Source organism: Accipiter gentilis, chromosome 28 (genome assembly GCF_929443795.1).
Source record: "Accipiter gentilis chromosome 28, bAccGen1.1, whole genome shotgun sequence".
Lineage (NCBI taxonomy): Eukaryota > Metazoa > Chordata > Aves > Accipitriformes > Accipitridae > Astur > Astur gentilis.
The window spans coordinates 964635-991320 of NC_064907.1; the positions used below are offsets into that span (position 1 = coordinate 964635).

General features: G+C 49.4%; 3 protein-coding genes across 16 annotated transcripts in view; 2 read left to right on the forward strand and 1 right to left on the reverse strand.

Moving 5' to 3' along the window:
* XPO5 (exportin 5) overlaps positions 1 to 14471 on the forward strand; it is a 30614-nt gene extending 16143 nt beyond the window's left edge. For all 8 annotated transcript variants that reach the window (XM_049831145.1, XM_049831146.1, XM_049831148.1 and 5 more), the window contains 13 exons: positions 637 to 818; positions 5725 to 5825; positions 6927 to 7023; positions 7525 to 7661; positions 8278 to 8375; positions 8887 to 8933; positions 9142 to 9236; positions 10109 to 10171; positions 10657 to 10739; positions 11483 to 11590; positions 11771 to 11908; positions 12065 to 12229; positions 12794 to 14471. In XM_049831145.1, coding sequence (XP_049687102.1) covers positions 637 to 818; positions 5725 to 5825; positions 6927 to 7023; positions 7525 to 7661; positions 8278 to 8375; positions 8887 to 8933; positions 9142 to 9236; positions 10109 to 10171; positions 10657 to 10739; positions 11483 to 11590; positions 11771 to 11908; positions 12065 to 12229; positions 12794 to 12934 — 1455 coding nt within the window. In that variant the 3' untranslated portion in view covers positions 12935 to 14471. The remainder of the gene's footprint in view (positions 1 to 636; positions 819 to 5724; positions 5826 to 6926; positions 7024 to 7524; positions 7662 to 8277; positions 8376 to 8886; positions 8934 to 9141; positions 9237 to 10108; positions 10172 to 10656; positions 10740 to 11482; positions 11591 to 11770; positions 11909 to 12064; positions 12230 to 12793) is intronic.
* The window catches only part of POLR1C (RNA polymerase I and III subunit C), a 141174-nt gene extending 120759 nt beyond the window's left edge, over positions 1 to 20415 (reverse strand). The window contains exons 1-9 of one of the 7 annotated variants that reach the window (XR_007509851.1): positions 20103 to 20410; positions 19952 to 20023; positions 19744 to 19851; positions 19106 to 19238; positions 18867 to 19013; positions 18547 to 18699; positions 18219 to 18368; positions 17545 to 17661; positions 17294 to 17406 (exon numbers count right to left, since the gene is read on the reverse strand). Coding sequence is in view for 6 of the 7 variants with exons in the window: in XM_049831162.1 (XP_049687119.1) it covers positions 17086 to 17204; positions 17545 to 17661; positions 18219 to 18368; positions 18547 to 18699; positions 18867 to 19013; positions 19106 to 19238; positions 19744 to 19851; positions 19952 to 20023; positions 20103 to 20171 (1068 nt within the window). In the remaining variant the exon portion in view is untranslated. The other 6 variants (XM_049831165.1, XM_049831163.1, XM_049831162.1 and 3 more) reach the window with 6 other exon arrangements.
* Positions 20416 to 20481: 66 nt separating this feature from the next.
* Positions 20482 to 25882, forward strand: YIPF3 (Yip1 domain family member 3). Its single transcript, XM_049830982.1, has 9 exons — positions 20482 to 20632; positions 20731 to 20937; positions 21026 to 21132; positions 21773 to 21818; positions 22204 to 22296; positions 22641 to 22772; positions 23291 to 23404; positions 23843 to 23966; positions 25392 to 25882. Exons 1-9 carry the CDS (start codon positions 20552 to 20554, stop codon positions 25511 to 25513), a joined length of 1026 nt encoding a protein of 341 aa, XP_049686939.1. The 5' UTR covers positions 20482 to 20551; the 3' UTR covers positions 25514 to 25882.
* Positions 25883 to 26686: the final 804 nt, after the last annotated feature.

Consider the following 26686-nt stretch of genomic DNA (forward strand, 5'->3'; position numbering starts at 1 on the left):
GTTTACATGATTTTTGGAAATACAGTGCAGTGAATTGTGCTTTTTGAGCCAGGCAGTATGGGAAGCATTGTGCTGAGACTGCAGCATGGAATATAATTAAAATTCATCCAAGGAGGTTTACGTTGTTTGAGGAGTTAGTCAAATGTCTTCGCTTCTTGGACAGACTGCAAATGGAGTTGCTATCTTTAGGTCTGTAAAAGACACTGAAATGCAGTCCACAGAGCTGTGCTTGTGATTTGGGGCTAATGCAGTTTGATCACTGTGCCATCACAGATCTCTACCTCCATCCCATCAGATAAAGGAGATGAGGAACTGATGGTGTAGACCCTTCCTTTTAGAGGGCAACCTACCTGGTTACTTGCATTCTGTTGAAACCATATGCGTCGATGCTTTGTCTAATAGTGAATTCCTAGGCCATCCTGCCGTAGCCAAGGGTCACCAAAGATGAAGGAATGTAGCATGATCGTTTGGTGCATTTTGTTGGCAGCAAACCCACCAGAGTTTGTTCCTGTCACCAGATTAGGCTCACTGTAGAGCATTCCCTTTGAGATGGGATGATGATGCATTTTTCTGAAAACATATTTACTTGGGGTGTGTTCTGGCTAAGAAACACTCTCTCCACGTCTCTTGCTGTAGATAAGCTTTTGCGTGTACACCATTCTGGGAGTTGTGAAACGAGCTCGTTGGCCTGCTGCAACTGAAGAGGCGAAAGCTGGAGGATTCTTGGTGGGATATATGCCCAGTGGAAGTCCAATCTACCGTAATCCCTGCACTGAGCAGGTCCTGAAGCTTCTTGACAATTTACTTGCTCTTATAAGGTGGGTCAAGTTGACTTGAAATAATTTATGTTGACTTAAGAATCTCTGAAAGCCAAACTGTGACAAATACATGGAGTGCTCAGAGTATGTTCTCCCCGTGAAGCCAACGGGAACACAGGCTGGTGCAGGTGCCCAAGTACTGTTCCTGACTGTTCACAGTGGGGAATGGCACTGGGGAAACTGGAGCCTTCTGAATGTTCATTGGCCTGGCCTACAAGAGTCCATCAAAACTAATTGGAGCTTGGGCTGGGGTTGCCTCCCCCACCTCCACTGCTATGAATCTGCCACCCAGTTAATAGTTTCTCGACTAACATCTCTGCTCTGCCCTCAGCCGCTACAAGGCCACCTCTCCAGTAACCACCAGGGCAGTCCCAGCTCTCATTGCAACCTGTTTGCGTTGTTCTCTCTTCAGTGTTAAATTAAGCTGGTTTTGCTGAACATGAACACCAGCCTCCTGAAGCACTGTCTGCTATTGAAATCAGTGGATGCATACTCTCAGACTGTTGCTACCTTGCAGTGCCTCTCTGCGCGTCACTGGTATTGTGTACATCTGGGGCAGCCAGAGGAAGGACCAAGAGAAGGCAGAAAAGGGGAATCCTGAATAACAGTTCCCAGAATTATAAAGGAGGAATCTGTCTCAGGGTAACTGCTGATACTAGGTTTTTGCCAGGCTTAGGGGGCAATTTTGTGAGATAACTCTACGTGTTATGTACTTGAAAACTCAAGGCACTGTACTTGGCAGGAGCCTGCTGGGCAAGAGCATTTTCAGATCCACATAAGATTTTTCAGCTCCCAGGTCTGTGAGGGAAGGAGCCCTATTACTCGAACTCTGTCTAGTCAGGTATATTTGGCAGTCACTGAGCTCAGGACTGTGCTGCTTCCAGTGAGAAGCAACACACTGAACTAGTAGGACAAGCATGTACTGTCTTGGCCCACCCTAGCTGTGCTTCTCATCACAAAGCTGTGGGTAGCACAGCAGGTGGTACTTTGGTACTTTGGCCAGTGAGCAGGGTTGAACCATCTTGTTATGGCTGTGGAGTTGTGCTTGAAGTGTTTTTTCCTTTTATCCTGGAATGCTGAAGATCCTATTGATGAGCTTTTGGGAGAGGTTTGGTAGAGTTGCTTGAGTAGAGGTAGCCTCATGCCATTTCTTCCAGAGCCTGGAACATGCTCCATATTGTGGGAAACCAACTAAACCATTGCCCAAGGTCTGAACAGGCTGCAACAGACTTTTTGCTTGTGCCATTGCTATTCTTGCCAGAACTTAAGCATTATTAAAAACACTTGAGATGTCTGTTACAACAAGCTTAGGAAACTATTGTCAAACACTATCACTACCTGTAAAGAAGCAGAAATTCTGTGCCTGCTTGTTTACCACCTCCAGGAAAACACACGAACTATGTTCTATTGCCAGTGCTTCCCCATCTACATAAAGGAAGAGGCTCTCTGGCTGTTTTTTTGAGATAATGTATGTGCGTTGTTTGAGCATCTCCCCTGCAGACCAGAATCTTTCCTAAGCATGTGATAGTAACATACTTGGAGTGGCCTGTACTTCACTCCGAGGTATCCAGGCTTTTCTTAAGGCTGGATGTGCCAACAAGGACTAATGAGTGATGTATTAAGAGCAGTAGATCCTCCACCTCATACCTTTCCTGGCTGCTGCTGGATGTAGAAGCCTCTTTGTATGACAACTGCAAGCTCATAGTTGTTCATTGCAAATGTTGATGATGTTTGTCTTTCTGGAGAAGGTGCAGCTTGTGCTATGGAGCTTCTGGTGTGTTTTTTGCTGGCTTTGAGTGCCTTTTCCATGTACTGCTTCCTCAGGCCCTCTTTAATATGGATTACTCAAGAGAATATGGAATCTGTAGTGGCCTGTTGGCACATGTGAAGTACAGAGATATGAGGAAGGCTGGCTGGCAGGACAGCTGCCTCTGTTGAGGATGCCTTCAGGAACATAGTTGCATTACTGCTTGGGAATGGATGCTTCTCTTAGCTCTGTGCCACTAGGCAGCTTTCTGTGGGGATAAGCAAGGTCCAGTGTTGCTCATGTGCTTACGCAGGAAGCAGATGTGAAAGTCCTCACAGATTGTTTTGGTTACTATGTGAGCAGATCTGCAAGTAGCAGCAGCACGGATCCTACTGAGCAGCTGAACTGAGCACCAAGTCAGGCACCAATATGCAAACAAAGGGTGTTTTGCAGGCTGAGCAGTTGGGTCTGCTGCTTTCTGGATATTATGTGGCATTCTTCTGCTGTGTTTGCAGACAGAAACAGTGAAAGTTGTTAAGCCATTGGGTCTTTGCCAGGGTAAGTACCTTCAAGGTAGGTCATGGGTGAGACCAGAGAGATGAGAAGAATGAGAGGGAGTCCAAGTAACAAGGGAAAATAAGGTAGTTTTGAGTGGCATCTTCCTGTGCCTACTCATATTTGTCTCTGTCTTGGTAGCTGTATTTACCGAATTATTTTGAGGTTGCTTTGTTAATCACTGCTTACAGCTTTTTGAGTGATGATTCTCCCGTCCTTTGCAGTACCTCATTTCATCTAGTCGCTACCTAGCTTATGGCTTAAATTGTTCTTTCCTGAATTTAAACCCAAATGGTCTTCAGCCACCTTTAGATAAAGGTGTGTTTCTGGAGTCAGTAGCTGCATGAACTGATTGGTGCAGCACCTTTACTGTGGATTTGCTCGTATTTTGTTACCAATGGACTGGTCAGGCTCAGCAAATGCTTTGCATGGAAAAAGGCTTTTTTGGAACTCCTCTTGATGAGATGCTGACATTACCAAGACATTAATGCTGGTGAAAGAATTGTTGGGATAGACATGGATGCTGTAGGCATTTTCATTGTAGACGGCTCAAGCTTTGGATAAAGATTCTTCAAGCATGGACTGTCCTAAAGGATTCATCTTCTGGCCTTCAAGCCCATCTCTCTAGGCATCAGACACTCTTTCCAGCAGAGCTGTGACCATTGCTGAAAATCCCCCAAGCCCTGCCATATCCTTTGCTTGTCTTTTCTAAAGCATAAACATCTCTTGAATTTTGTTTTTCCATGTTCTCCTGTGTGTGGGATGCCTGGGAGTGATGCTTACTGCTGAGAGTCTCACCTGGAACGTGCCTAGGGGCTACATCTTCATCAAGTATGAGGGCTGTTGGATGCTTTCTTAACTCCTATGGGGAGCAGCTGATTTGCCATTTTCTCTGTTACCACTGGGACCTTGCTAAGGTATTAATTAAGGGAGATCGGCCTGTGAGTGAAGATCTGCCCTCCCAACTGTCAAACTTGAGAAAATGCTTCAAGGACTCCGAAACAACTAAGGACCATGACCACACCTTCAGGATATGACTGTCTGGCCCATCCTGCTGGGGTTAGAGCAGTGGGATTTCAAGGTTCACCACTGCAATTCCACAGTCCTTGGGTTTGCCCCAATACCCTTCTGCCCAGCATGAGGCAAAGCCAACGTTGGCCTGGAGCAGGCAGGACCCATACAAGAGGAGATGATTTTAGTAGCTGAGTTTCAGGATGGCCTCAAGCAGAAATGCACAAGGTTTTTGAGTCAGTGGAACATTATCCAAACTTTTGCAGAGGCTGGGCTGCTCCCTGGCCCCTCTTGGGAAAGTAAAACCAGCTTGTGCCCCCTTTGAGGCCTGTTGCATGGTGTTAGATCCAGCCCAGAATGAGAGTATGAGTTGTTAAGAAGTCATTTGTGTAGCTCTTTCTTAAGAAATTTACATACTTGCCTTCCTCACATGCAGTGAGCAGGGAAGTATTTAACACTTGCAGAGAGAAGTGGGATAGTTGCTGTTTCGGAGCTAACTCGGGCTCTCTGCAAACTCAGGCAGATGTCACTGCATCGGGGTTGCCAGGATTGTGAACATAGACCTTCCAAAAAAAAAAAAAATATTTTAAAAACTCATTAAGACCTGAGTGAAAGCTGAGACTCTGGAGATCATACTGAGGTCTGTCTGCACTCCCTTCCCCCAGCCATTCCCATGTACCCCCCTGCTTTGGGAAACGCTGCTCTAGGGGGAGATACTGAGTTGCCCTTGATCACCTCTAGCAGCAGGTACAATGGCATTGCAGTTTTGGAGGAGGCTGCAGGATTTGTGCTGTGTGCAGCTGGCGACACCCAGAGTGGAGGTCTGAGGTCTCAAAGGAGAGAGGTAGGTGAGAGAGACACCCCTGCTGAGTCCAGCTCTGAGTGTCAGTACCCTGGCTAAGAGGGGACCCATTTTGGCCTGGATGGCAAGAACCAGCCACCCGTGGCTGAATTGGTGTCCCTCGTGGAGAGCTGACCATGGCCGCCTCCTGATGATGCGGAATTGTTCCCAGCTGGATGTGTTGTCCAGGGGGCACACGTGTCTGCCATGAGTAACATCTGATCGGACTGATGTTCTCCCTAGATTCCCTCCGATCCCACCTGCCATTCTGGGGACTGTGACCCATCCCTGGGGGGCAGTGTGTGTATTTTGGAGCTGAAACAGCCTCTCCTTCTGCAGGGGCCTTAGGTGCAGAAGATCTTTTGAGAGTACAGAATCCGTGTCTTGTCAGTTTTTAAAATAGATTCTCTGATCCCTTTGGCCAAGCTAATAAGCTGTTGCCAGCATCACCTGGAGAATTGCTGGGAGTTTTTACTGCCAGTGCTTGCAAGGGGTGGGGTGAACTGAAATAAGTGGAAGGGGCAGCCAGGAGATTCAGGACATGAGGTGGAGTCACTCCATGTCTCTGTTGGGTCAGCTTCTCCAATATTTTTGCAGGTGGGGAAGGGGGATCCCATGCACACGTGCTTGGTCTCACCTTCCTCATCATCTGCCTCAGAGGAGCTGTTCACAAGCTGAAGGAGAGGTTCCCACTGTCAAGGGCAAAAGGGATTGACCCGCATGGGTATAAACCAAGTGCTCTTCTGTTTCAGGACTCACAACAATCTCTACATGCCAGAGATGGTGGCTAGGCTGGGGGAAACATTTGCAAAGGCCTTAGACATGCTGGAGGTGGAGAAGAATGCTATCCTAGGTAAGGAGCTTCTCTTTGGGAGGAATGTGTGGGCAGATTCTCAGAGGTATTTGAGGTAGGGGTCCATCAGTAGCAGTGGAAGCAAAGAGAGTCTGGAAAGCTAGCTTCTTCATAGCATTCGCAGCTCAGCTATGATTTGAACCTGATAAAACAAAGTTAAATAAGTTATTGGTCTCAGACAAATTGGTTTCTTTGCATGAAATGAAGGGTACCCTACCAAACTGTTTGTTCCAGCTGGGTGGTGGTCTCTGCAGCATGGTATTTCAAGCTGGAGGGTGCTGTAATTTTCTGCCTTTGAGCAGAATTAGTCCTCAGCAGGATCCCTGAGTGCTGGTGCAGAGACCTGTCCTGGAGGGCAAGAGCCAAGCCGTGCAGTATGGCCCTGTCATTTGTTTCTAGGCAGTGTATTAGAAAGAGGCTTTTGGAACCATCTTAAAACAGGTTTGAGCTTTTGAACACAGAAGCCTTTCCAGCCAAGCAGAAGTGGGTGGCCTTGTGGATAAAATGTGGACCATGACTCTGGAATTTGGGGGTTAGTTTCAGGTTCTGACAGACAGTGAAATATTTAGGGGAAGTTGTTTTGGTTTTCTTATTTCCATTTCCTATCTGTAAAATGAGGAGATAATTCCTTCACCTGTTTTCTGTGACCTGTAAACTCTGTCTGTGAACCACTGCATGTAAAGCAGCAGGGCCTTGATCTCTGCTCTAAACTTTTTAATATCATAGTTCAGCAGTAGCTTGTGTCCCAACAGAGATGAATACAAACCTGAAGGGATGGGCTATTAGAGGAGCTGCACAACTGTCAGCTTTGCTTCTGACTAGGTTCTGATAGCTCCAGTAAGTTTTGCTTTGGAGAAATTAGGGGGCTGTAACAACCTTAGTGGGAACACCTCTTCTCTGGGTACAATTGACCTGAACTTGGCTGACCTCTTGAGGGAAGGTTCTGCCCCACGATTGCTGTACCTCTTTCCATTTGGCTGCATGTTGATCTTGCCAAGTGCTTCCCTTGCTGCTGTCAAGCTGGCTGGGGCCTGCCCAGCACCTTCTGAAGGTGCACTGTGCTCTCTCATTAATGGAGCTGAAGCTTTTTCTTTCCCACAGGTCTCCCTCAGCCTCTGCTGGAGCTTTATGACTCTCCTGTTTACAAAACAGTCTTAGAAAGGATGCAGGGCTTCTTTTGTACCCTGTACGACAACTGGTAAGAGCACCAGATATCCCCCACGCAATCCAACATTGCACAGCTGGAGCACTAGGCTATTGCTGGGTGCTGACTTCTTCTAGAGTTAGACTTTTCATGTGAACTGTATCCTCTAATATCCAAGTATGAGCTGCAGTGGTGAACTATACTTGGTGGTTGTAACCTACCGCATACACATGGAACACAGTCGCTGGAAAAAGTACCTCAAAATTTGGATCTGCATTTAGCTCTTCTGCGGTTGTGTAGTTGGACTGGAGCACTTAATCAGATATCCTGACCTAGTTTGTCTCTGCCACTTTTAATCGTGTATTAGGATACATCAGCACTTGAAAGTGCATTTTAGTGCTTAAATGCTTAATTCATTGTCCTTCTGCAGGTATCCCAGAAAAAAAGAGATACTCTACTAAAATTCCTCTATAGTATTTGTTTAAGAACATGGCAATTGTCTAATCTCAAGATGATAGTAGACAGACTTGCAATTAACTTGTTTTGTTGTTGAAGTTTCCACATCCTGGGAAATGCAGGCCCCTCCATGCAACAGGATTTCTACACCGTTGAGGGTCTCGCCACTCAGCTCCTCAGCTCAGCTTTCATCAACCTCAACAACATTCCTGATTACAGACTCCGTCCCATGCTCCGTATCCTTTCATCACTGTCTCAGGCCAGCTAGGGAGGCTTTAAACACATAAATTGAAAACGTGCATCATTTTCAGTATGGCCAAGCCAAAGAAGGGTGATTGAGGAGGTGGACAAACAGGGATACACCTGGTGTGGGTAAGGTGTGAGCCTAGGAGGGCATGAGCAGAAACAGCATGGGGTCAGAGAATAAATGTAAAGGATTTGTGTGGTCCTGGAGGCACCGTGAGAGGTGGGTAGTCCCTTCTGGGGGGCAAAGGGGGCTTGGATAGTGCAAGAGCTTGGCAGTAGGGTGTCTGACTAGACTTTGTGCTTGTGTGGGACACCATCTGGGGTTCCAACCCACTTTCCAGGGCCGGATGTTCAGTCTCACAGCTAGGAAATGGGTGCTAAGCACCCTCAGCTTTCCCAGCTGAACTGTTGGGGAAAGGGGCTGGATACTTCATGCTCTTGGTGTATAGAGATGCCACTTGTTAATTCAGGGTTATGAGAAGATGGGCTTTGAGGCGTCTCTGTCGCTTGGCCTCCGAGTGGAATGGGCTCGTTTGGGCAGTGTGCTGCAGTCTCCCTAGCAGCTGGCTGTATGTGCTGGATCTCTTCCTTAACCAGTCTGTGCAGGTGTGTTTGTGAAGCCCTTGGTACTCTCCTGCCCTTCAGAATACTACGAAACCCTTGTCTGCCCCATGCTGGGACCACTCGTTACCTATCTGCATGCGGTAAGAAAACAGCTTGTTCAATGCCTGTTCCTTGGCAGCCCAGACTCCTTGTAGCAACTGGCAGCAACATGTGAGAATGTCTGTCTCTCCAAAGCCAGCAGAGACAAAGGCAGAGCTATGATGCTTAATGATTTTGATGCTGTTTAGGGGGAGCTTTTGAGGTGCATTGAACTCTGGCTGTTGCACAGCACCCCTTCCTGTGAATTCAAACCTGTGGATATTAGCTCCTCAACCTTCAGCCCTGAGAATTTTTGTGGGGGTTTTCTTGCCTGTGTCCTCTCATTTTGGTGGCAGCTCACTCAGATTCCTACAGCCAGCACAGCCACAGTGTCTCCACAGTGTCTTCAGCACAGTTGGTAGCAGTTCTTGTCCCATTCAAAATGGGGCTTGGCATGAGAGCTGTGTTTAAATTTCTTGTGCTTATATCAGCAGCTGTCACTTGGGCCTCTTTTCATTGTGTCCAGCATGGCTCCTTAGGAAGGTATTGAATCTTCCCTTTTGTCTTGAACAGAGGTTGTCTCAGAAATGGCAGGTGATCAACCAGCGAAGCATGCTCTGGTAAGCTTCTACCCCTTGATATGAGGGGGAAATGGGGAGTGGGATGGAGCTGTGGTCTTTTACGTGGCCCTTTGCCCAGGGAACAGCCCTGTCAGCAGAGGGCTGGAAAACACTATGTTGACCTTGATGGTGACTCATTCCCTGTGCTTGGGCAGAGGGAATGCTTTAAGACATTGGCTCCCTTCACACTAAAACCTGTTCTCCTCAGTGAGGATGAAGCTGCAGATGACAACCCTGAGTCTCAGGAGATGCTTGAGGAACAGCTGGTCAGGCTGCTGACCCGAGAAGTCATGGATCTCATCAGTAAGTGAAATCAAGCTAGGTCCTCTGGGATATCTGGGAAGTTTGCCCTGGAGAGGACAACAGGAATTTCCAGTGTGCAGTAAAACTTAACTATAATGGCCAGTAGTATTTAACATAATTCTCAGAAGCCAGGTATGAGACAGTTAACCCTGCCAAAATCTTGGCTAAAACCTAGTAAGAGGTTAATTAACAACCTTCAGAAGAGAGTTTCTTCCTTTTGTTTTGTTAGCATTTAGGACTCCATGTTTTTGGCACTGTTCCTGTAGAAGTCCAGTCCTCCTTTCGAATCTGGGTTCTCCCCTTCTGTGCCCTGGAGCCCAATACAGGACATGGATTTGTGGACAACCTGAGTTGTAGAGTAGAGTGGTTTTCTTGCTGGCAATTGCCATTCTCTAGCCAGACAGAAGGGAAGAGTCCCTCCCCTAAAGCAATCTCCCTTCTTTGTGTTCCCTTTCTCCAATGTCATGTTTTTGTCAGCATGGCTTTGAGCAGAGAGGCTGGGAAAATTGATTCTGCATAGAGATTACAGAACTTCAACCTTCTACCTCCTTTCTTGATTGGCCTTGTTGCCTAAAGATGGTGTTCATCTCAGGTTATTCAAATGGTTTTGCACGTTCCTGGTTCTCAGTAGTTTGAAGCAGACACTGTGCAGCAGGTGCCACTGTGGGAGGATGCTGTGGATGGAGTGTTTGAGCCTTCCAGGTAGTGCAGTATTTGGCTTTTATACTGGGCTTTCAGATTCTTCAGATACTGCGTAAAAGCTGGGGAAGCTTGAAGCTGCTGTGAGCCCATGAGTCTGTAGGATAATCTCTGCATGTTCTGAAGTAGCATCTTCCCTTTTCTGCCCCTTTGACCTGCAACTGTTTTTGCAGCTGTTTGCTGTGTTTCTAAGAAAGGTGTTGAGCATAACACTACTGCTGCTGTAGATGGAGATGGTGAGTAAGTGCCTACCTTTGTCTTTCCTGCCTTTGGTGTATACAAGCACTTTTCCCATTTCTTCATGCATTTCTTGAGGGAGAGGCTGGCCTGTTGCTGGGAGTTTTGTGTGGGGTATAGGTTTGGTAAGAAGCCTTCAGCTTTGTCCTGCCCAATGTATCTGGGGGCCACAGAAAAGAAACAGTCTAGCCTAGGAACAAATGTGCTGTAGGGTTCACAGGTAGCATGTTGGAGCAGCTGATTCTTAAGGTACCAAGAAGAGGGGGATGTGCACAGTCTTCCCGAGAGCTGGAGGTAGCTAGTTCGGTGCCCTTCCTGCCCCACAAAGGGTGGGTGCTTTCTGCTTGGAGAGGGATGTTGTGCCAGCATACCAATTCTGTACGCTGTCTCCTGGCTCCCAGCTTAGTTCTTGCTGTGCCTCCCTGTGTTGCCCTCAGTCCTTGGGAGGCCATGTTCACAGTTCTGCCTTTGCTTTGCTCTGCAGATGATGAGGCGATGGCCACAGACGTGACTCCACCTGCCAGCGCAGAGCTCACCGAGCTCGGCAAGTGTCTAATGAAGCAAGAGGTAAGATCATATGCTCCAACTTCCACTATCCTTTCTCTGTACTCTTTGTCATGCTTGCCTGTGGTGCAGCCAGGTGCTGCTACAGACATCTAGGCTGCTGGAGCATTTCCCAGTGTGAGTATCTTCTCTTGGGAACATAGGTGTTTGTTTAAGGGCCTCCTTAATGGCTGCAGAAGCCACAAAGCAAATGGGGGTTGGGATCCAGTATAACATGCAGCTACAGAGTTTCAGCTCTTCTGCAGGCAAGGCCCAGGGCATTCAGCCCACCAAGGTGTTCCCTGGCTCTGCCCTCATCCTGGGCTCCAGCTTTCATGAGGAAGAACTTCACCCAGCAGCTCTTTTTTTCTCTAAAATCTGCCAGAGCTGGCACAGGAGCCACAGTGTTAACACAACCCACTGTGCAGAGTACCTTCATCCCAATACCTCTGTAGCCCTCCTCTCCTGTGGATGCCTCACAAGCTCTTGCAGAAGCTTTTGCAGTGACTTGAGAGTAGCAGCTGATGGGAGTTCCTGCATGCTCCAGGGCCTTTCCAGAGGAGATGAATGGAGCAGGTTTGCCATGATGGTGCACACTGGGTGCCTTTGAGCACCTTCAGCTGGAGCAGCAGCAGCAGGATTCTCGAAAGATAGCCCTAAGAAGCTCCTGCAGAGCACCTGGATTGCTTCTTGGCTCCCTTCAGGTTTGAACCCTGGAGGTGAGAAATGGTTCCTCTGACTGGTTTCCCTCCCTGACTCCTTTTCAGGATGTTTGCACTGCGCTGCTGATCACTGCTTACACATCCCTCTCCTGGAAGGACACCTTGTCCTGCCAAAGAACCACAACACAGCTTTGCTGGCCGTTGCTCAAACAGGTACCTCTGGGAGGAAGAAGGGATTAGTTCTGGCACGGTTGGGAGATGAAGCTCTGAATGTAGTGAGAAGCATGGCTGCTTCACCCCTGGGCACCTTCTCCCTTGGGAAGGCTGAGCTGCTGCAGAAAGGCAGTCATGTATCGGTATCCTGCTTCCATGCTGACAGTGCCTCTTCCCCAGGTGCTTCCAGGAAACCTCCTGCCCGATGCTGTGTCCTGGTTTTTCACAAGTGTGCTGAAGGGCTTACAGACACATGGGCAGCACGACGGCTGCATGGCAGCTCTTGTCCACCTGGCTTTCCAGATCTACGAGGCCTTGGTGAGAAATTCTGCTCTTTATCTAGCGAGGTTGGCTGGGGAGTGGTGGAAAACTAATCCCATGCGCCCCTTGGTACAAGCAGAGGAGCCAGTGCCCCCCGAGGAGGGCAGGGCTGCTCATCTAGCAGAGCTGTGTTAACTGTACTTCTCCCTGCAGCGCCCTCGCTACACTGAGCTGAAGGCAGTGATGGAGCAGATCCCAGACATCCAGAGGGACTCTTTGGAGCAGTTTGATTCAAAGCTTCTGAACCCAACACTGCAGAAGGTGGCAGACAAGCGCCGGAAGGATCATTTCAAGCGCCTCATCTCAGGTTGCATTGGGGTAAGTGATATCCTGGAGGAAAATGAACCTGTTTCATTTCACACCCATACCCTACTGAAGTGATGGGGCAGCCAGGCTGCCTGCCTCTCCCCCACTGCCTCCCTTCCCAGACAGGAGGCTGTTGCAGCATGTTCTCAGTATTTGTTCTGTCTGTCTTCAACTTGGAGCTACAGTGGGGATGGCAGCACAGACTGAGCAGCCCCTCCAGCAATGACTTAACTGAGAGGCAGGGGGTACCTTGCCCAAGGGTGCCTTGGAGGAACAGGGTGTTAAAATGTTTGAATGAAGCTGCTAGGTGGGTGCTGGGCTTTTGTGAGGATGGTGGCATTGGAGCCTGGTGGCACTGAATTAGAAGCTGGGGAGCTGGTGCACTGGTGATTACCTCAGTGCCTTGGCACTTGGGAGGGACCAGGCCTGAGATTCCCCAATATGGCAGCATGGGGTCCAGGCCTAGGGATTGCTCAGAATCTGGGGTCTGCCTCTGATCTGCAAGCAGGCTGCCCCTGAGCCAGGTGGGGGCATGAAGGCAGTAATGACTGATGCCTGCCTGTCTGTCCTCTGCAGAAGCCCCTCGGGGAGCAGTTCCGCAAGGAGGTTCATATCCGGAACCTCCCATCTCTCTTCAAAAAGGTGAAGCCATCATTGGAGACAGATGTGCTAGAAAATGAGGATGGAGAGGGCCTCACTGCACTCTTTGAGCCCTGAGCCTGGGATGCTGCAACCATCTCCTCCCCTACCTTATATTTTGTCTCTCCTCATAGTAAGCACATTAGATTCTCCTTGTCATCACCTCCACAAGCATTTGTCTGAATAAAGCCCCTTATGGGTCATGTCCCATGCTCCTCCCTATACTGGGATGGGGCCTGTGGTAGCATTTGAACCAGTCTATTAAGCTTTCCCTGATTCCTTCCCCTCCCCTCCACTGGATGAACATCTTTAGACCTCTGCTTCTCTGCAAGGTGGGAGCTGAGCCCATAGACTCCATTAGGTAAAACCTGGTCATCCTGTAGCCTTGGGTCACTCTTGCTCCACCTCTTCATCCCGTGGGGTTTAAGATTAATGCAAAAGGCAGAGTAGTGCACCATGTGAAAAGGGGCTACCCTAATCTTCCTCTGGGTGCTAGTAGCCAGGCTTTGTAGGGAACACATCAGACACTCCTGTCATGCCTGTCAGCACTTGTCCCTAGTGGACTGGTATTCTCATGAATCCGTTTCCCTCCAGGATGCTGAGCCTTGGGCTGAGGGCTGTGTGCCAGGAAGCCTAGCAGTGCTCTAGGATCTCTCTTGAGATCAGCCTTTCTAAGGTGCAGCTGCTTTCTAGAAAGAAGCAGACACTGTCATACATATATATACATGTATGTATATATACATGATCGTACAGCTTGTTCTATCCAGAGCCAAATGGAAGGCTTTTACTTTGTGCCAGCCTTTCTTGGACATCTCTCAGGGGGAGCAGGACAGATTTTTTTAATTATTTTTTCTTTTTACCATGCCCTGTAGACTAGAACATGGCCAGTGCAGGGTACACAAAATCTGGACCAATATCTGGATCACCTGCAAACCAAAAGGGATCTCCTCCCCCTGTTGCTGTGGAGGTGACAGTAGCCTGCGTTTTTACCCAGTCTAGTACTTCTTGGAGACTTGCATGGTGGGGCAGGAGGAGTGGGATTTATACTGCAGTTTACAGGGGCAGCCAAGTCAGAAATTGGGTTTTAGATGAGGTGGGACTCTATCAAGCCACTCCAGTCTGCAAAGCTGGTTCTTCTTACATGACAAATGGTTCACTCAATCTATCCTAGCGCTAGCACAGGAGCTGAGAGGGTCTGTCTAGAGCTAGCTGGCAGTTTTGCCATCCAGGAGGCAGAACAAGTAATAAACTGTGGTGGGTGGAGAAGGTTGTGTCTCTACTTGGACAAACTGGACAGAAAAGCTGGGGTCGGGAGGGGTGGGAGTGCAGAAAGGAAGAGCAGGCCTTGGGAATCCACTCACCCTCCTGCCCCTGCTGTTCCACTAGCACCCTCAAACTTTTAACCTCTGAGCTAACATGGCTGCTGGCTCTAGCAAAGGCTGGGTGTATTTATTGTGTTGTCATATTTTTAACATTCTGTGACTTCATGCTAGATACAAGGGGGTTTTTTTAAATGTTTTTTAGAACATTTTTTGTAGGAATGTTTAAATCCGAAGCTGTCTTTGAACTGGTTGTGTTACACCTCAAATGTCAGTAAAGCTATTCCAGTTTCATACACATGTTGTCATGTTTCATTTTTATTCTTTATCTGTTGCAGTCAGATCTGAGGCCTCTGCTCTGCCCAGACTGCCTTCCTAAGGATTGTTCAGCACTCCTTATTCCAGCTACCAAAAAGGGAGCACCTTTGCTGGTAGTACATACAACATACATTATCAGGGAGGGAAAGAACCATTCCAGACTACACAATTAAATTAGAAGCTAAGGGGAGAATTGAATTTTAAAGTATTTATATGTCATTCACAGCTGCTTTATATTAATTCCACAACAGCTGCTAGGTCCCAGTTTACAGCTTGAAGGGTACATGTTGCCAAAGCAAAACCCTTTGGCATGGCTATGCCAGGATATGTATGTTCCATAAGCAGTATGGGAAATATGTGAAGCAATAATGCAAAAAGGTCCATACACTACTGAAGTAGCCTCCATGCCCAACCCTAGCTATTGCTGAGAGGTGCAATGTCTTGTGATAGTGCTGTAGTTTAGCCATAACTCTCTCAGCTGACCTTTTCAGTAACACAGGAAGGTGATGTAGCTACTGCCTTTGGTCTCTCCCCTCACGTGATGAAGGTTGTGCGAAAGGTCTCTCTTGCAACAAAAGCAGAAGCCCTCAAAGAGGTGTGCGTGAACAAAGTCAATGTAAGTTTTGTTACAAAACATTTTTCCAAGGCCCCAGCTGTAACCCAGCTCAGCAAGGAAGCTGCTTTAGCTTGTTAAAACTGAAAGGATCCAGCTAGGAATCGCCATCTTTCAAATGGAGTTGATACCTAAATAGTGTTGATTAGGAACTAGCCACAGTTGAGAGGAAGAGGAGCTTTTCTGTGCTTATGCTGGCACTGGGACTACACCCTGTGTTCCTCATACAGCTGAGCTGTCCTAAGTTTCAGGCAAGCAAAAAGCCCTGGGGAGGTATCTTGGCTAAGGCTGTTAGCTCTAAACCAGGAGGTACAGACTACAGGACTTCAGCCTAGCTCTTGGGTTCCCAACTTTCCCTTCTAAGGGTAAGTGGATGAATGAGACCCTGTGGGAAGAGGTCAGCAGCCAAGGTCCCTGGAAGCCTGCTGAAAGATGAGGTGCAGGAGTCAGCAAGCACAGCTGTGAAACATTGACAGCTCCCAGAACAGCCCTGACAGGGAAGCAGCCAGTTCCCCCAGCAACCAATTACTAGCTGTCTTGAAAAAAATCTAGAAGCAGGGCTTGGGTTTGCAACACTACAGTGACATGGGACAGGTTGGGATTATAGGAGGATGCCACGTATACCTCTTCTCTACAGCATATCCAACCGAACACCTGTTAGGATGTTTACAGTATAACTATATCCAGTGAATCAGGTAGAGAAAAAGTATGATTTGCTACACTAAATTCTAACCTTGTAGTGAGGATTGACTTAAGCAACTGAGCCATACCTGTACTCCTGACAAGTTCCAGTTCCTTCATCAGCTTGTCAAGAGAGACTTTCACAAGCTAAGACCTACCCAGTGCTGACTAACAGTAGTGCTCACCACTGAGACTAACTTGCCAGTTCTCCCAGGCTTCCCTGGGCGGAGACAAGCCTTTGACTGTCACTTGCCCTCCACCATTCAGTTCTGCTCCAGGGTCAGCCCAAAGTACAGTCAGTCACTGAAAGGGAGAACAGAGAAGTCAAATCTAACCGCTGGGAAGAAATGCCTTACCTTGAGCTATTTAAGAAGGGACAGTCCATCTTGATACGGAATGTTTTTAAACCACACCTTTGCACAGAAAAGCGCAGTACTGTATCATAGAATTGTTTGGGCTGGAAGAGACTGTCAAAGATATCTAGTCTATGTTCCCCTGCCATGGGGAGGGACATCTTTCACTAGATGAGCTTGCTCAAAGCCCAGTCCAACCTGATCTTCAACACTTCCAGGGAAGGGGCATCCACAACTTCTCTGGGCAACCAGTTCTAGCATCTTGCCACCACCTTCATTGTAAAAACCGTCTTACGTCCCATCTAAGTCTACCCTCTCTCAGTATATAAACCCATTCCCTGTCACTACAGGCTCTGGTAAAAAGTCTTTCTCCATGCCCCTTTTTCATATTGAAAGGCCACAATAAGGTGTCCCCAGAGCCTTCTCTTCTCCAGGCTGAACAACCCCAACTCTCAGCCTTTCTTCATAGGAGAGGTGTCCCAGCCCTCTGACAGTACAGCCTTTCATTTACCACATTAACTACCCCCAAGCTGCTTTGAGACACCTGCAAAACAGTGCTGCGCTGACACTGACTTGCTAAATCTCACTGACCTGCTGTGAAGTGCTTTACTATGCTGCCATACCAGTCTTCTTCACACACTGCATACAATCTAAAATAAATGCTATTATTCATCTTGAGACCTGCTGCCACTTTCTTCTCTGCATATTATGGTCTCACAATTGTGAACAGCACAGAAGGAGACAGATGTAAAGCAAAGCCTTTATTTTAGTTCATCTCCTCACTGAGGCTCATTACCAACAGAAAACAAATTCAAAGACATGGTCCTAGGACTCTTCACAAGCCCATCTCAAACCTCTTGCCTATGGAAGAGGAATCACCGCTGCAGGCAGGTACAAGAAGGCCAGAACAGCAGTGCAGGGATATGCTTCCCAGCTACAGCCTGGTCACTCCATAGGCACAGAGTCCAGCTCATTCAAGAAGCGCTGACACTTTCCCATCAGGATCTTGATGGCTTCGCTCACCAGCACATCTGGAGGCAAGATACCCGTTGACTCCACTGAAACTGTACAGAGACACAAGTCAGCACAGCTGCAACGCAGCTTCAGCCGACACCTGGCTCCAGGACCTCTGTCCCTCGTCTTCCCCTTACACACTTCTGACAAGCCAGATCTTCACAGCCAGAGAAGAGGTTACATTTGCCAGCAGGAAGCACAAACACATTCAATCCCAAAGCAATACCAAACCACAACCTCAGTAGTTACCCACTAGAATATGAATGTATGAATGCTGATGATGTGGGGAAAAAGGGGGAGGCAGAGACCCAGCTATATATGCTGCTCAGTCTCTGCTTGTTGCACAAACCACAGCAGGGCTCTATGTTCTGTGGAAAATGGAGCACTTACAGATGTAATGGTTTCGTACTCTTGCCAGGCGCACAAGGTTTTTCAGACCCTCATGACGGAAAACTTCTCTGCTGAACGTGTCCAACCGTGCATTGGCTACTCTTGCCACCTTTTTACCTAAAGGGGAAAAAGATGAAACGAGACGGGCACCTGCAGCAGATGGGTGCTTTGTGGTCACAGCAAGTACTTACACTGACTCAAACATGCACTCCCTCATCAGCAAAGGCAGCAAAGCCACCAATATAAAGAATTAGCACACCCCCAACATGAAACTCCAACCTGAAAGAACTGGTCTTCTTGAACAGTTCCAACCCAAACACAAAGCTTGTATGTACCCCTGGGCAGGACACAAGAAGTCTTCTCCACACAGAGCTGCTGGGAAGAGCAAGCTTACTACCCAGTCCTGCAGACAACTGAACAGCACTGGAAGCTGCAGTCAGCAGCTGCAGAGCTCTGCGGACAGGCACCCAATGCCTTAGCATTTCAGGGAGATCCCAGTTCATCACCCAACACATCTGCATGTGACAGCCGCTCATCTATAAAACCAGGCTCAGCATAGCATGCCCAGCTGCTGATTGGCAAGGCAACATCACAACATGGTTTTGGCTCTATTCTCTAATCAGTCTCTGCTAAGGCTTGTAAGGAACAAGGCACTTAGAGCAGGAAAAAAATACCCTTGATATTCTGGATCTCAATGACTCCAGGGGAAAAGCACTTCTGCAACATCTCAGCTGCCTCATCCTCAATAGGCTGCAGGAGAGTGATGTCAGGAAGCAGTCGATAACTAGCTGTGGCCACAGGAGAAAACTTGGCATGATCTTTACCTGCATCAAGAGTTAAGAATCAAGAATGAGGGCAGGCCTCAGGGAACGAGAGTGCCAGAATGCCGGGGCCTAAAGTTCCAGGGGGAAAGCCAGCTCTCCACCCTTCCCCTTCACACAGCTGTGCCCTAGTCCAAGCACTCACACTCCTCCTCCTGCTGCCCTAGGACCCACAACTCACCTATACCTTTGACACAGTGCATAAGAACATCTATTTCCTGGCCAGGTCGCAACAGTGCAATGAGGATGTCATCATGAACAGGTCGGAAGTCAGCATCTGGAAAGAGGTCTGTCTGATTCCCCAAGGGCACCCATGTCATATGTTTACTGTACACTGCGAAGAAAAGTCACAAGCATCAGCCAGCTACTGTCTCAAAACAGGTTGCTGACCTGTACAAGACTCGAGATAGCAAAAAGTAAGTTTAGCAGAATGAGGGAATCGGCTCTCTCTGCATGCAGGGCTGAGAAAAACACAGCACCTATTTTTAGGAAAGATCTCACCTTTGTGATTGAAATATAATTCATTAGGATCAGATGATTCCTTGGCTGCCTGAGGGTTTCGACTGCATTTTATTTTCAGCTGGAACTGCAGAGTATCAATTTCTGTGCCTTCTTCATCTCCTGGGAAGGGTAGAATGGCATGAGCCTCTATGGAAACATACTTCTGCTCAGTTTATGTGACCCCGATTTCCTGCTCTGGGGGAAACCTTCAATATTTCTATTTGATCCAAGACTCTCACCTTGGTTTCTATATTCAAAGAGTCGAGGGTCAGCTCGGATAGGGATGAGGCCCAAGCGATGAGCCAGGATTTCATCCTGCACAATGGATGTGTTGTTGTACACAAAGACTTTCTCTACAGCCATTGTTGGCACCTCAGGGAGACAAGAGATCAAGTCAGCATAAGTTGACAGTTGAAATACATGCCAACAGAATATCCAGCTAGAGTGTCCGTTCTCTCCCATAAATAATTGCCCTGCAGACTATTTTCAGTGGTATTTCTGCCAAACCAGGCTACCCAATACACTCTTACAGCCAATGTACCCCTTCCCGCTTTGTTTTTATTTTTTTTAAACAAACGATCACAAGAGATGAAGGACAGGTTGATCCACAGACACTACCAACAGCACTCTTAAGAGCAACAAGTGCTATCGCTCATGCTGCTAAGGCCGCAACTCTCTTTGGGCTCGTGGCGTGGCACACGTGCAGAACGGATTTGCGCTTCTCTTCCAAACCCGGAAGCCGTCCGCACGGGCTGACGTACGGCGGGGTCCCCCCCGCTCCTAGGCCGGCGCCCCCAGACCTTCCCTACAGCTCCCCGCACCGCCCCGACGAGCCTCGGTCCCTGTCCCTGCCCGCCCCGGCCGCCCTCGGCGTTACCTCGGCGAGCAAGATGCGGCGGAAGGCGTTGGCGACGGCGGCGTCGATGCCCACCATGTCGAACTCCAGCGCGCCCTCCTCCTCGCGGATTATGTCCACGCGGAACGCCTGCACGGACCACGCGCCGCGGGTCACGCCGGGCGCCGCGCGCCGGACCCCAACGCCCCCGCCCCCCCAACCGCCCCAGCCGCCTGCGGCGCTCACCCACCTCCTCGAACCGCCGCCGGTCCCAGGCGTCCTCGTAGCCGGGGTAGTTGCCGGGGAAGTCCGTGGTGTGGACCTGCGAGGAGGCAGACAGGCGGGACCGTGAGGGGGGCCGGGGCCGGGAGCCCCCCGCCGTCCCGCCGCGCCCCACTCACGTTGCGGACGCCGAACTCGCCCAGCACCACGCGGTCCCGCATCTCCTCCGTACCCCGCTTGGCCGCCATGGCCGCCGCCAGCGGGAGGCGGTGAGAGGTGGTGCTTCACGCCACGTGACGGGCCTCCACCCGCCCACGCGTGGCCTCCCCGCTCGCGGGGAGCTCGACGCTGGCCCCCCGCCGCCGGCCGGCCCCGGGTCCCTGCAGCAGTGCATCCCTCCCGCTCCTCCGCCGCCAGTTCCCCTTCGCTATCTTGTCGTTCCCCCACGCCGCTGCGCCCTTCCCCGTCCTGCGCCACACACAATATGGCGGCGCCGCCCGCCCTCCCTCACGGGGCCTCGCGAGAGCGGGGGGAGGGGGCTCCCTCACTGCTAACGTCACATCCGGGTGCTCCGCTGCTGGCGAGCGGCAGCAGCCAGCGCGGCGCGGACCGGGTCGGGCCGGGCAACATGTCCGCGCCGGGGGCGGCGGACGGCGGCGGCAGGAGCGGCACCGCCGCCGACTGGGGCGGCTTCGAGGACAACATGCAGGTGGGGCCGGGCCGGGCCGGGCCGGGCCGGGGGTGGCGGCGGCGGCGGCGCGGCGGGACCGAGCCGAGCGGGCGCTGACGTTGTCTGCCCCGGTGCAGGGTGGCGGCTCCGCCGTCATCGACATGGAGAACATGGACGACACGTCAGGCTCCAGCTTCGAGGACATGGGGGAGATGCACCAGCGCATGAAGGAGGAGGAGGAGGAGGAGGTGGAGGGCGAGGCGGGGGCCGCCGAGGAGGAGGACGGGGAGTTCCTGGGCATGAAGGGGCTGCGGGGGCAGCTGGGGCGGCAGGTGGCTGACCAGGTGAGGATGAGCGCGGCCCCCTGCCGCCCCTAGCCCTGGGGGGCCCCGCCTGCCCCCCCGGCCGCTGCCAGCTCCCTTCTCTCCGCAGATGTGGCAGGTGGGGAAGAGGCAAGCCTCCAGGGCCTTCAGCCTCTATGCCAACATCGACATCCTCCGGCCGTACTTTGATGTGGAGCCCATCCAAGTGCGAGCCAGGTGGGCTGGGGTCTGCCTGGGCCATCTCCACCAGCGGCGGGGGGCATGGGGGGCCAGCGGGAGGCTGGCTGTCCCCCCAAAGCAAGCAAGCTGGGGTGGGCTGCCAGCCTTGCAGGAAGGCTCAGATATGGGGAAATGCACTGTGCTTTGTCCCGCTCTCCTTAATGAGGTCCCCCAGGTGGGCTGGCAGCCCTATCACCTGTCACCTGGCATTGCTGCTGAGGGCAGAAAAAAGGGCTTTGGGGCGTCTTCAGCCTTTTAGTACTCAGCTGCGTTACATGGCTTCTGTTGGGTATACAACAGAGCTGTGTCCAAAAAGGCAAAGTTTTGTGAGGCTGGATGAAGAAAGGTGCCTTTCCTTCCTACTGTTCTGTCAATGATCTCTCATCCCCGTGGCTCGCTCTCTAAATGTTTTCACTGAATCCCCTCTCTGGCAAAGTTAACCCACTGACAGTAAGGCTTTCCTCCTTTAGTTACCTTATGTGACCCTGTAGAAGGAATCTCTGTCCCCCAAGGCCTGTGACCACAGCAGAAAACACTGGTAATGGGTGTATGGGATCTTTTACTTCTGAAGCATTTTGTTAACCATACTGTTGTCCTCCCTGCTCCTGATGTCATTCCCTGCTGTGCTGTGATGCAGACTGCTAGAGTCCATGATTCCTGTGAAGATGATTAATTTCCCACAGGTGAGTTCTCTTGCTGAATCAGACTCCATGGCCAGGGGAATGTCCCACAGACACCTTGTAAAACTAAAGTAGTCCATGTTATTAAGTACCTGAGTTTGTTAGGCGTTCATCTCCCTGAAAATGTTGGTAAACCCTTTCCTGTGGTTGTTCCAAATCTCAGTGTGCTACCTTTAGTGCTGGAACAGTTCTAGACCTCTAGACTTCACACATCCCAGGCTCTTCATCACACAACCTGTTCTGCCTGGCTCCCATCAGCAGTGGCCTTGCTGTTCTCAGGCAGCTAGGTGATAAACTTCATCCAAGGCACTTCTCACATCGCTTGGGGTGGGGAGCCTGGTATTCAGGAGCACTAACCAAACCTTCCCTGATCTGTCTCCTCCTGTAGAAGATTGCAGGCGAGCTGTATGGACCCCTCATGCTGGTTTTCACACTGGTGGCCATCCTTTTGCATGGGATGAAGACCTCAGACACCATCATTGTACGTCAGGTCTCAGTGATAAGTTGTGGTTTGACTGGGCTCTCGATTGCTCTAATGACACTAGAAATGGAGAAGAAACCTCTTCCATGACTCAACAGCATCTTGCTGAAAAGCAGATTGATCTGAGGAAGAACCTTTTGGTTTGGGGATGGGAGATAGGACACATCAGAAAGGCTTGATGCTCTGCTGCCGGGAGAGCTGGGGTGTAGGTCGTGTGGCACCCTGAACACTGCTAGACAGCTATTTGATAATGCCTAGAAAGGCTCTGGGACTCTCTGAGGTGGAATTTGGGTGCTGGCAAGTCACTTCTTTGAGTCTTCCTCATCCTGATGCTGTCTCCACAGAGGGAAGGCACACTGATGGGCACAGCCATTGGCACCTGCTTCGGTTACTGGTTGGGCGTCTCCTCTTTCATCTATTTCCTGGCATATCTGTGTAACGCCCAAATCACAATGGTGCAGATGCTGTCACTGTTGGTATGTACAGATGGAGCTGCCCCAAGATAACAGGTTGGCTGCATGGTGTTCCAGCACAAGCTCCTCCCAAAAGAATGGGAAAAGTCCTTGTAAATCATGGTCCCAGGTAACTGCACTGGGACAACCTGGAATTCCAGGATGCTCTTCTGACCTGCCCCATCCCAGGCACAGTGATAGCACAAAGAGGCAGTTCCTTCATGTAGGTCTCCTGCTTTGCAGTTCCTGATCTGAGAGCCTGGTGGTAAAAACCCAGGAGATTCCAATTTCTCTGGAATCAGAGGCTCTTTCATCTGTTTCCCAAGTGGCAATCTCTGACATCCCTCTGAATCCTTCAGACAGATTATCTGGGTGTGAGCTGCTGTTAAAATTATTGTGCTGGTTGACTCTTTGGCATTGAATGAGTGGTTTGCGAAGCTTTGCCTTGGTGAAGTGTTGCAGGAATAGGCTGCCCATGCTCTTGATCAACGTCCCTTTGTGTGGGACTGACACTTGTAACATGGACATTTTTGTTTTGTCAGGGCTACGGTCTTTTTGGTCACTGCATCACTCTCTTTGTCACTTATAATATCCACTTCCACTCCCTCTTCTATATCTTCTGGTTGGGTGTTGGTGGACTCTCTACACTACGAATGGTAAGGGACAGGCAGCCTGGGGCCCTCCTCTTCTGGGGACAAAGGGAGGGAAGTGTTTGCTTTCTGTTCCTTGGGCATGGCAGTTCATTTCACAGCCAGTCAGGCTGCTGTGAAGAACAGCCTGATGCTCCTGGGTCATTTGGCCACTGGTGTATGGAGGTGACACTTGGATTCATATCCTCACCCATTCTAACAGCTGCAGAAGGTTTACTCCCTTACAGCCCTTGCTGCCATGGAGAGTCATGCCTGAGCATGCTGCACTTTTGGTGAGACTGGGCAAGGTTCACCTATGTGAAACAGATTACTCTGAATTTGTTGGTGCAAACTGCAAAAAAGGCTCCGAGCAGTGTTTCCACTGCCTGTCCTCCTGTATGCTCCTGACTGGAATGCCAGAGGCTCAGGTAGCAGCTACCTTGTCTCTAATCACCTCTTTCCTAGGTTGCTGTGTTGGTGTCGCGCACCGTGGGGCATACCCAGCGGCTCATCCTGTGTGGGACCCTTGCTGCTCTGCATATGCTTTTCCTCCTCTATCTGCACTTTGCTTATCACAAGGTGGTAGAAGGTAAGCTTTTCCTCCTCTATCTGCACTTTGCTTATCACAAGGTGGTAGAAGGTAAGCAAGGGAGATGTGAAGACATATCCTGTTAGATCTGGGGGAAGAGGAGCTGCTTTTTGCTCTCTCTGAGAGAAAAGATGGACAGTTTCGATCTGACCTGAAGGCATCCGTGCCAGTTTCCAACCCAAGAATGACCAGCACTAGCTTTATTAGAGGAAGCTGTCGAAGTAGGGCAACAGGTAGATGTGGGATGGTTTCTGTGCACTGAGTTTTAGTACTTAGGTCTTACGTTGTGAGGCAGGATGCTTATTCTTTCCCCACAACTGAAGTGTAACAGCACTGACTGTTCTTGCATGCTGATGTCCAGTCCCTTCCTGAATCTTGCTGAAGTTGGGTTGCTTTTCTCTGATCAGGAAATGTGTCATAAGTCTTTTTCCTTCTTTGTGTAAGACCTTTTTTATCTTGTGTAGAAGCTCCATCTTCCCCAGTTGGTGCTGTTTACCAGGCTATAAATGTTCAGGTCCCCTTTCTGAGTTTCTTTTTGTTTTCTCCTAACAAAGTCTCAGTCTCCTTTTAATAAAAAATAAAAAAAGAAAAGAAAAGAAAAAAAAAGCCTTCCCCCACCACATCACTAGATTGTTTCCAGATCCCTAAATATGCAGTTCTGCAGACCTGTTCATGATATTTCAGATAAATCTGCATAATTTGGGGTTATTGCATAGCATTACAAGTCCTTTTAGATGTAAATACTGTTCTTTCATGGATCCGTTCTTAAGGTGAAGGTTCTGAGCCCTGATCTGCAACTTTTCAGTAGATGAAATAAGATAAAATATATGTCAAGCAATTTTCTTCAAGGCACTCCAAGACTAATGATCAGTCTTGACATGGTAATTGATAGGGACTGGAGGATGCTTGCATTGGTATGCATGTTTCCTGTCAAGCATGGTCTATGTTTGCATTGCCATGATAAAAGTTCCACATTGCACCTGCAGCTGCAGTTCCTGATATGAGTCTGCAAGTGCATCTCAGGATGAAAGCAAACAATTGGTCTAAGAGTAGGATCTGTGCTGGAATGAGGCTGGGAGAGGATTTTATCAATCTGCCTCGGCAGAGCAGCATTGCTGGCAGTGTCTGCACTGGGGTCAAATGGCAGGGGACTGGGTCTGGCACCTTCAGAATGAATGATCTACTTTCCTCTTGGGAACATGCAGTTTCCCTGCCTCAAGGACAAGCTCTGATCTGTACTTTCTGGTCTCTGGATGGAGGTGTTTACTCCTGTTCAGTCTTTGGGGCTAGATGTCTCCTCCCATCACCTGCAAGTGCTTTGCATGTCTTGGGCCCTGCCCTGGCCAGTAACAAAAGCAAGAAGAAATGTGCTATCTGCATCTGAACTAACTCTTGCCACTCTCCCCTTTTTTCTGTTCCCTGCAGGTATCCTGGACACATTGGAAGGACCCAACATGCCACCATTTCAGAGAGTTGCCCGAGACATTCCAGTTGTTTCCAGTGCTGTACTGAATACAACAGCCAAAGCCATTGCATTGACCCTGTAGTTTCACAGACTTGGACTTGCTTCCTTCACTACTTTTGGGGCTGCATAAGGCCATAATAACCTGCTGCCTCTTGGGAACAGGACATAAAAGCAGGAAGAAGACTTGGTTTTTATTTTCCCGGACCTGTCCTTTGGGTTGCAGTTTTGGGCAGCTGAGTGGACTGCACCTCAGTGACTCAGAAGAACTACGCTCTTCCCCCACCAAGGTCTGGGCTGTCTTCAGTAGAGTGGTTCTCTTGCCTGCATGTTTAGTTGGGGTTTCCCAGCACAGTTTGTCCCTTACCCCCTTTCTGCTTGCTGATGTAACCCCAGAGTTATCTGCCCTGTTCCTGTCCTGAAGAGGGAAGAATTAAATTGATGTTGGTGCTGAGTGGTGTCTTATGTTTGAGCCTGTTTGTGTAGTGGGAGAGTGCTGTTGGGTCTCTATGCCTTTATCTGTTCTGTCCTAGACTTAAAGCAGGATTCTTTGCAATTTTCTGCTGTCTTACTTCAAATATTCTGTGATATGTGGCCTGTCTTGGGCACCTTTTCCATAGCCCAAGAGGCACAGGAACTTTGGTTTCTGTGGAGATTCTCAGGAACAGCATGATGTTTAACCACATGCTCTTCCTTGTCACATTCCAGATTGATCCTTCTCTTTTCACTTGGTCCAAGCTGCTATCTCACATCACCTTCTCCTGTGTATGTCAGAAATGTATCTGTCCCTATGCTTTCACAGCACCTTTTGTTCTTACCACTTCTCTGCCCATGTTGCTGTGTGGGACAGCAGTGCTGACTGCAGGAGCAGTATGTTTGTGCATGGTGTCCTGTGGATATTTCTTTTAAGAAGCTGGTTCAGCCCACCCTTATGCAGCTTGCTCTCATGTCTCCCAGCTATGGGACTTTGACCTCATTGCTCTGAGCAGGAGCAGCATCCTGCTCCCCCAGACACACAGTCTGCTGTATATTGTCTGGCTTTTCAAGCTGAGTCCAGGCCTTATTTCTGAAAGGACTCCTGGAGCCTTGAGAGTCTCTGGCAAACTTTTCTCCAGTGTTTCCATTAAACAAAGGGAAAAATGGGGGAGTGTGCTATGGTAATAGAGTTGGCACATTTATCTCCAGCGTACTGATGTAGGAGAGCTCCAGTAAGGATGGGAAAGCAGAGCAGCCCAGCCTAGGCTCACTTGCACTGCAG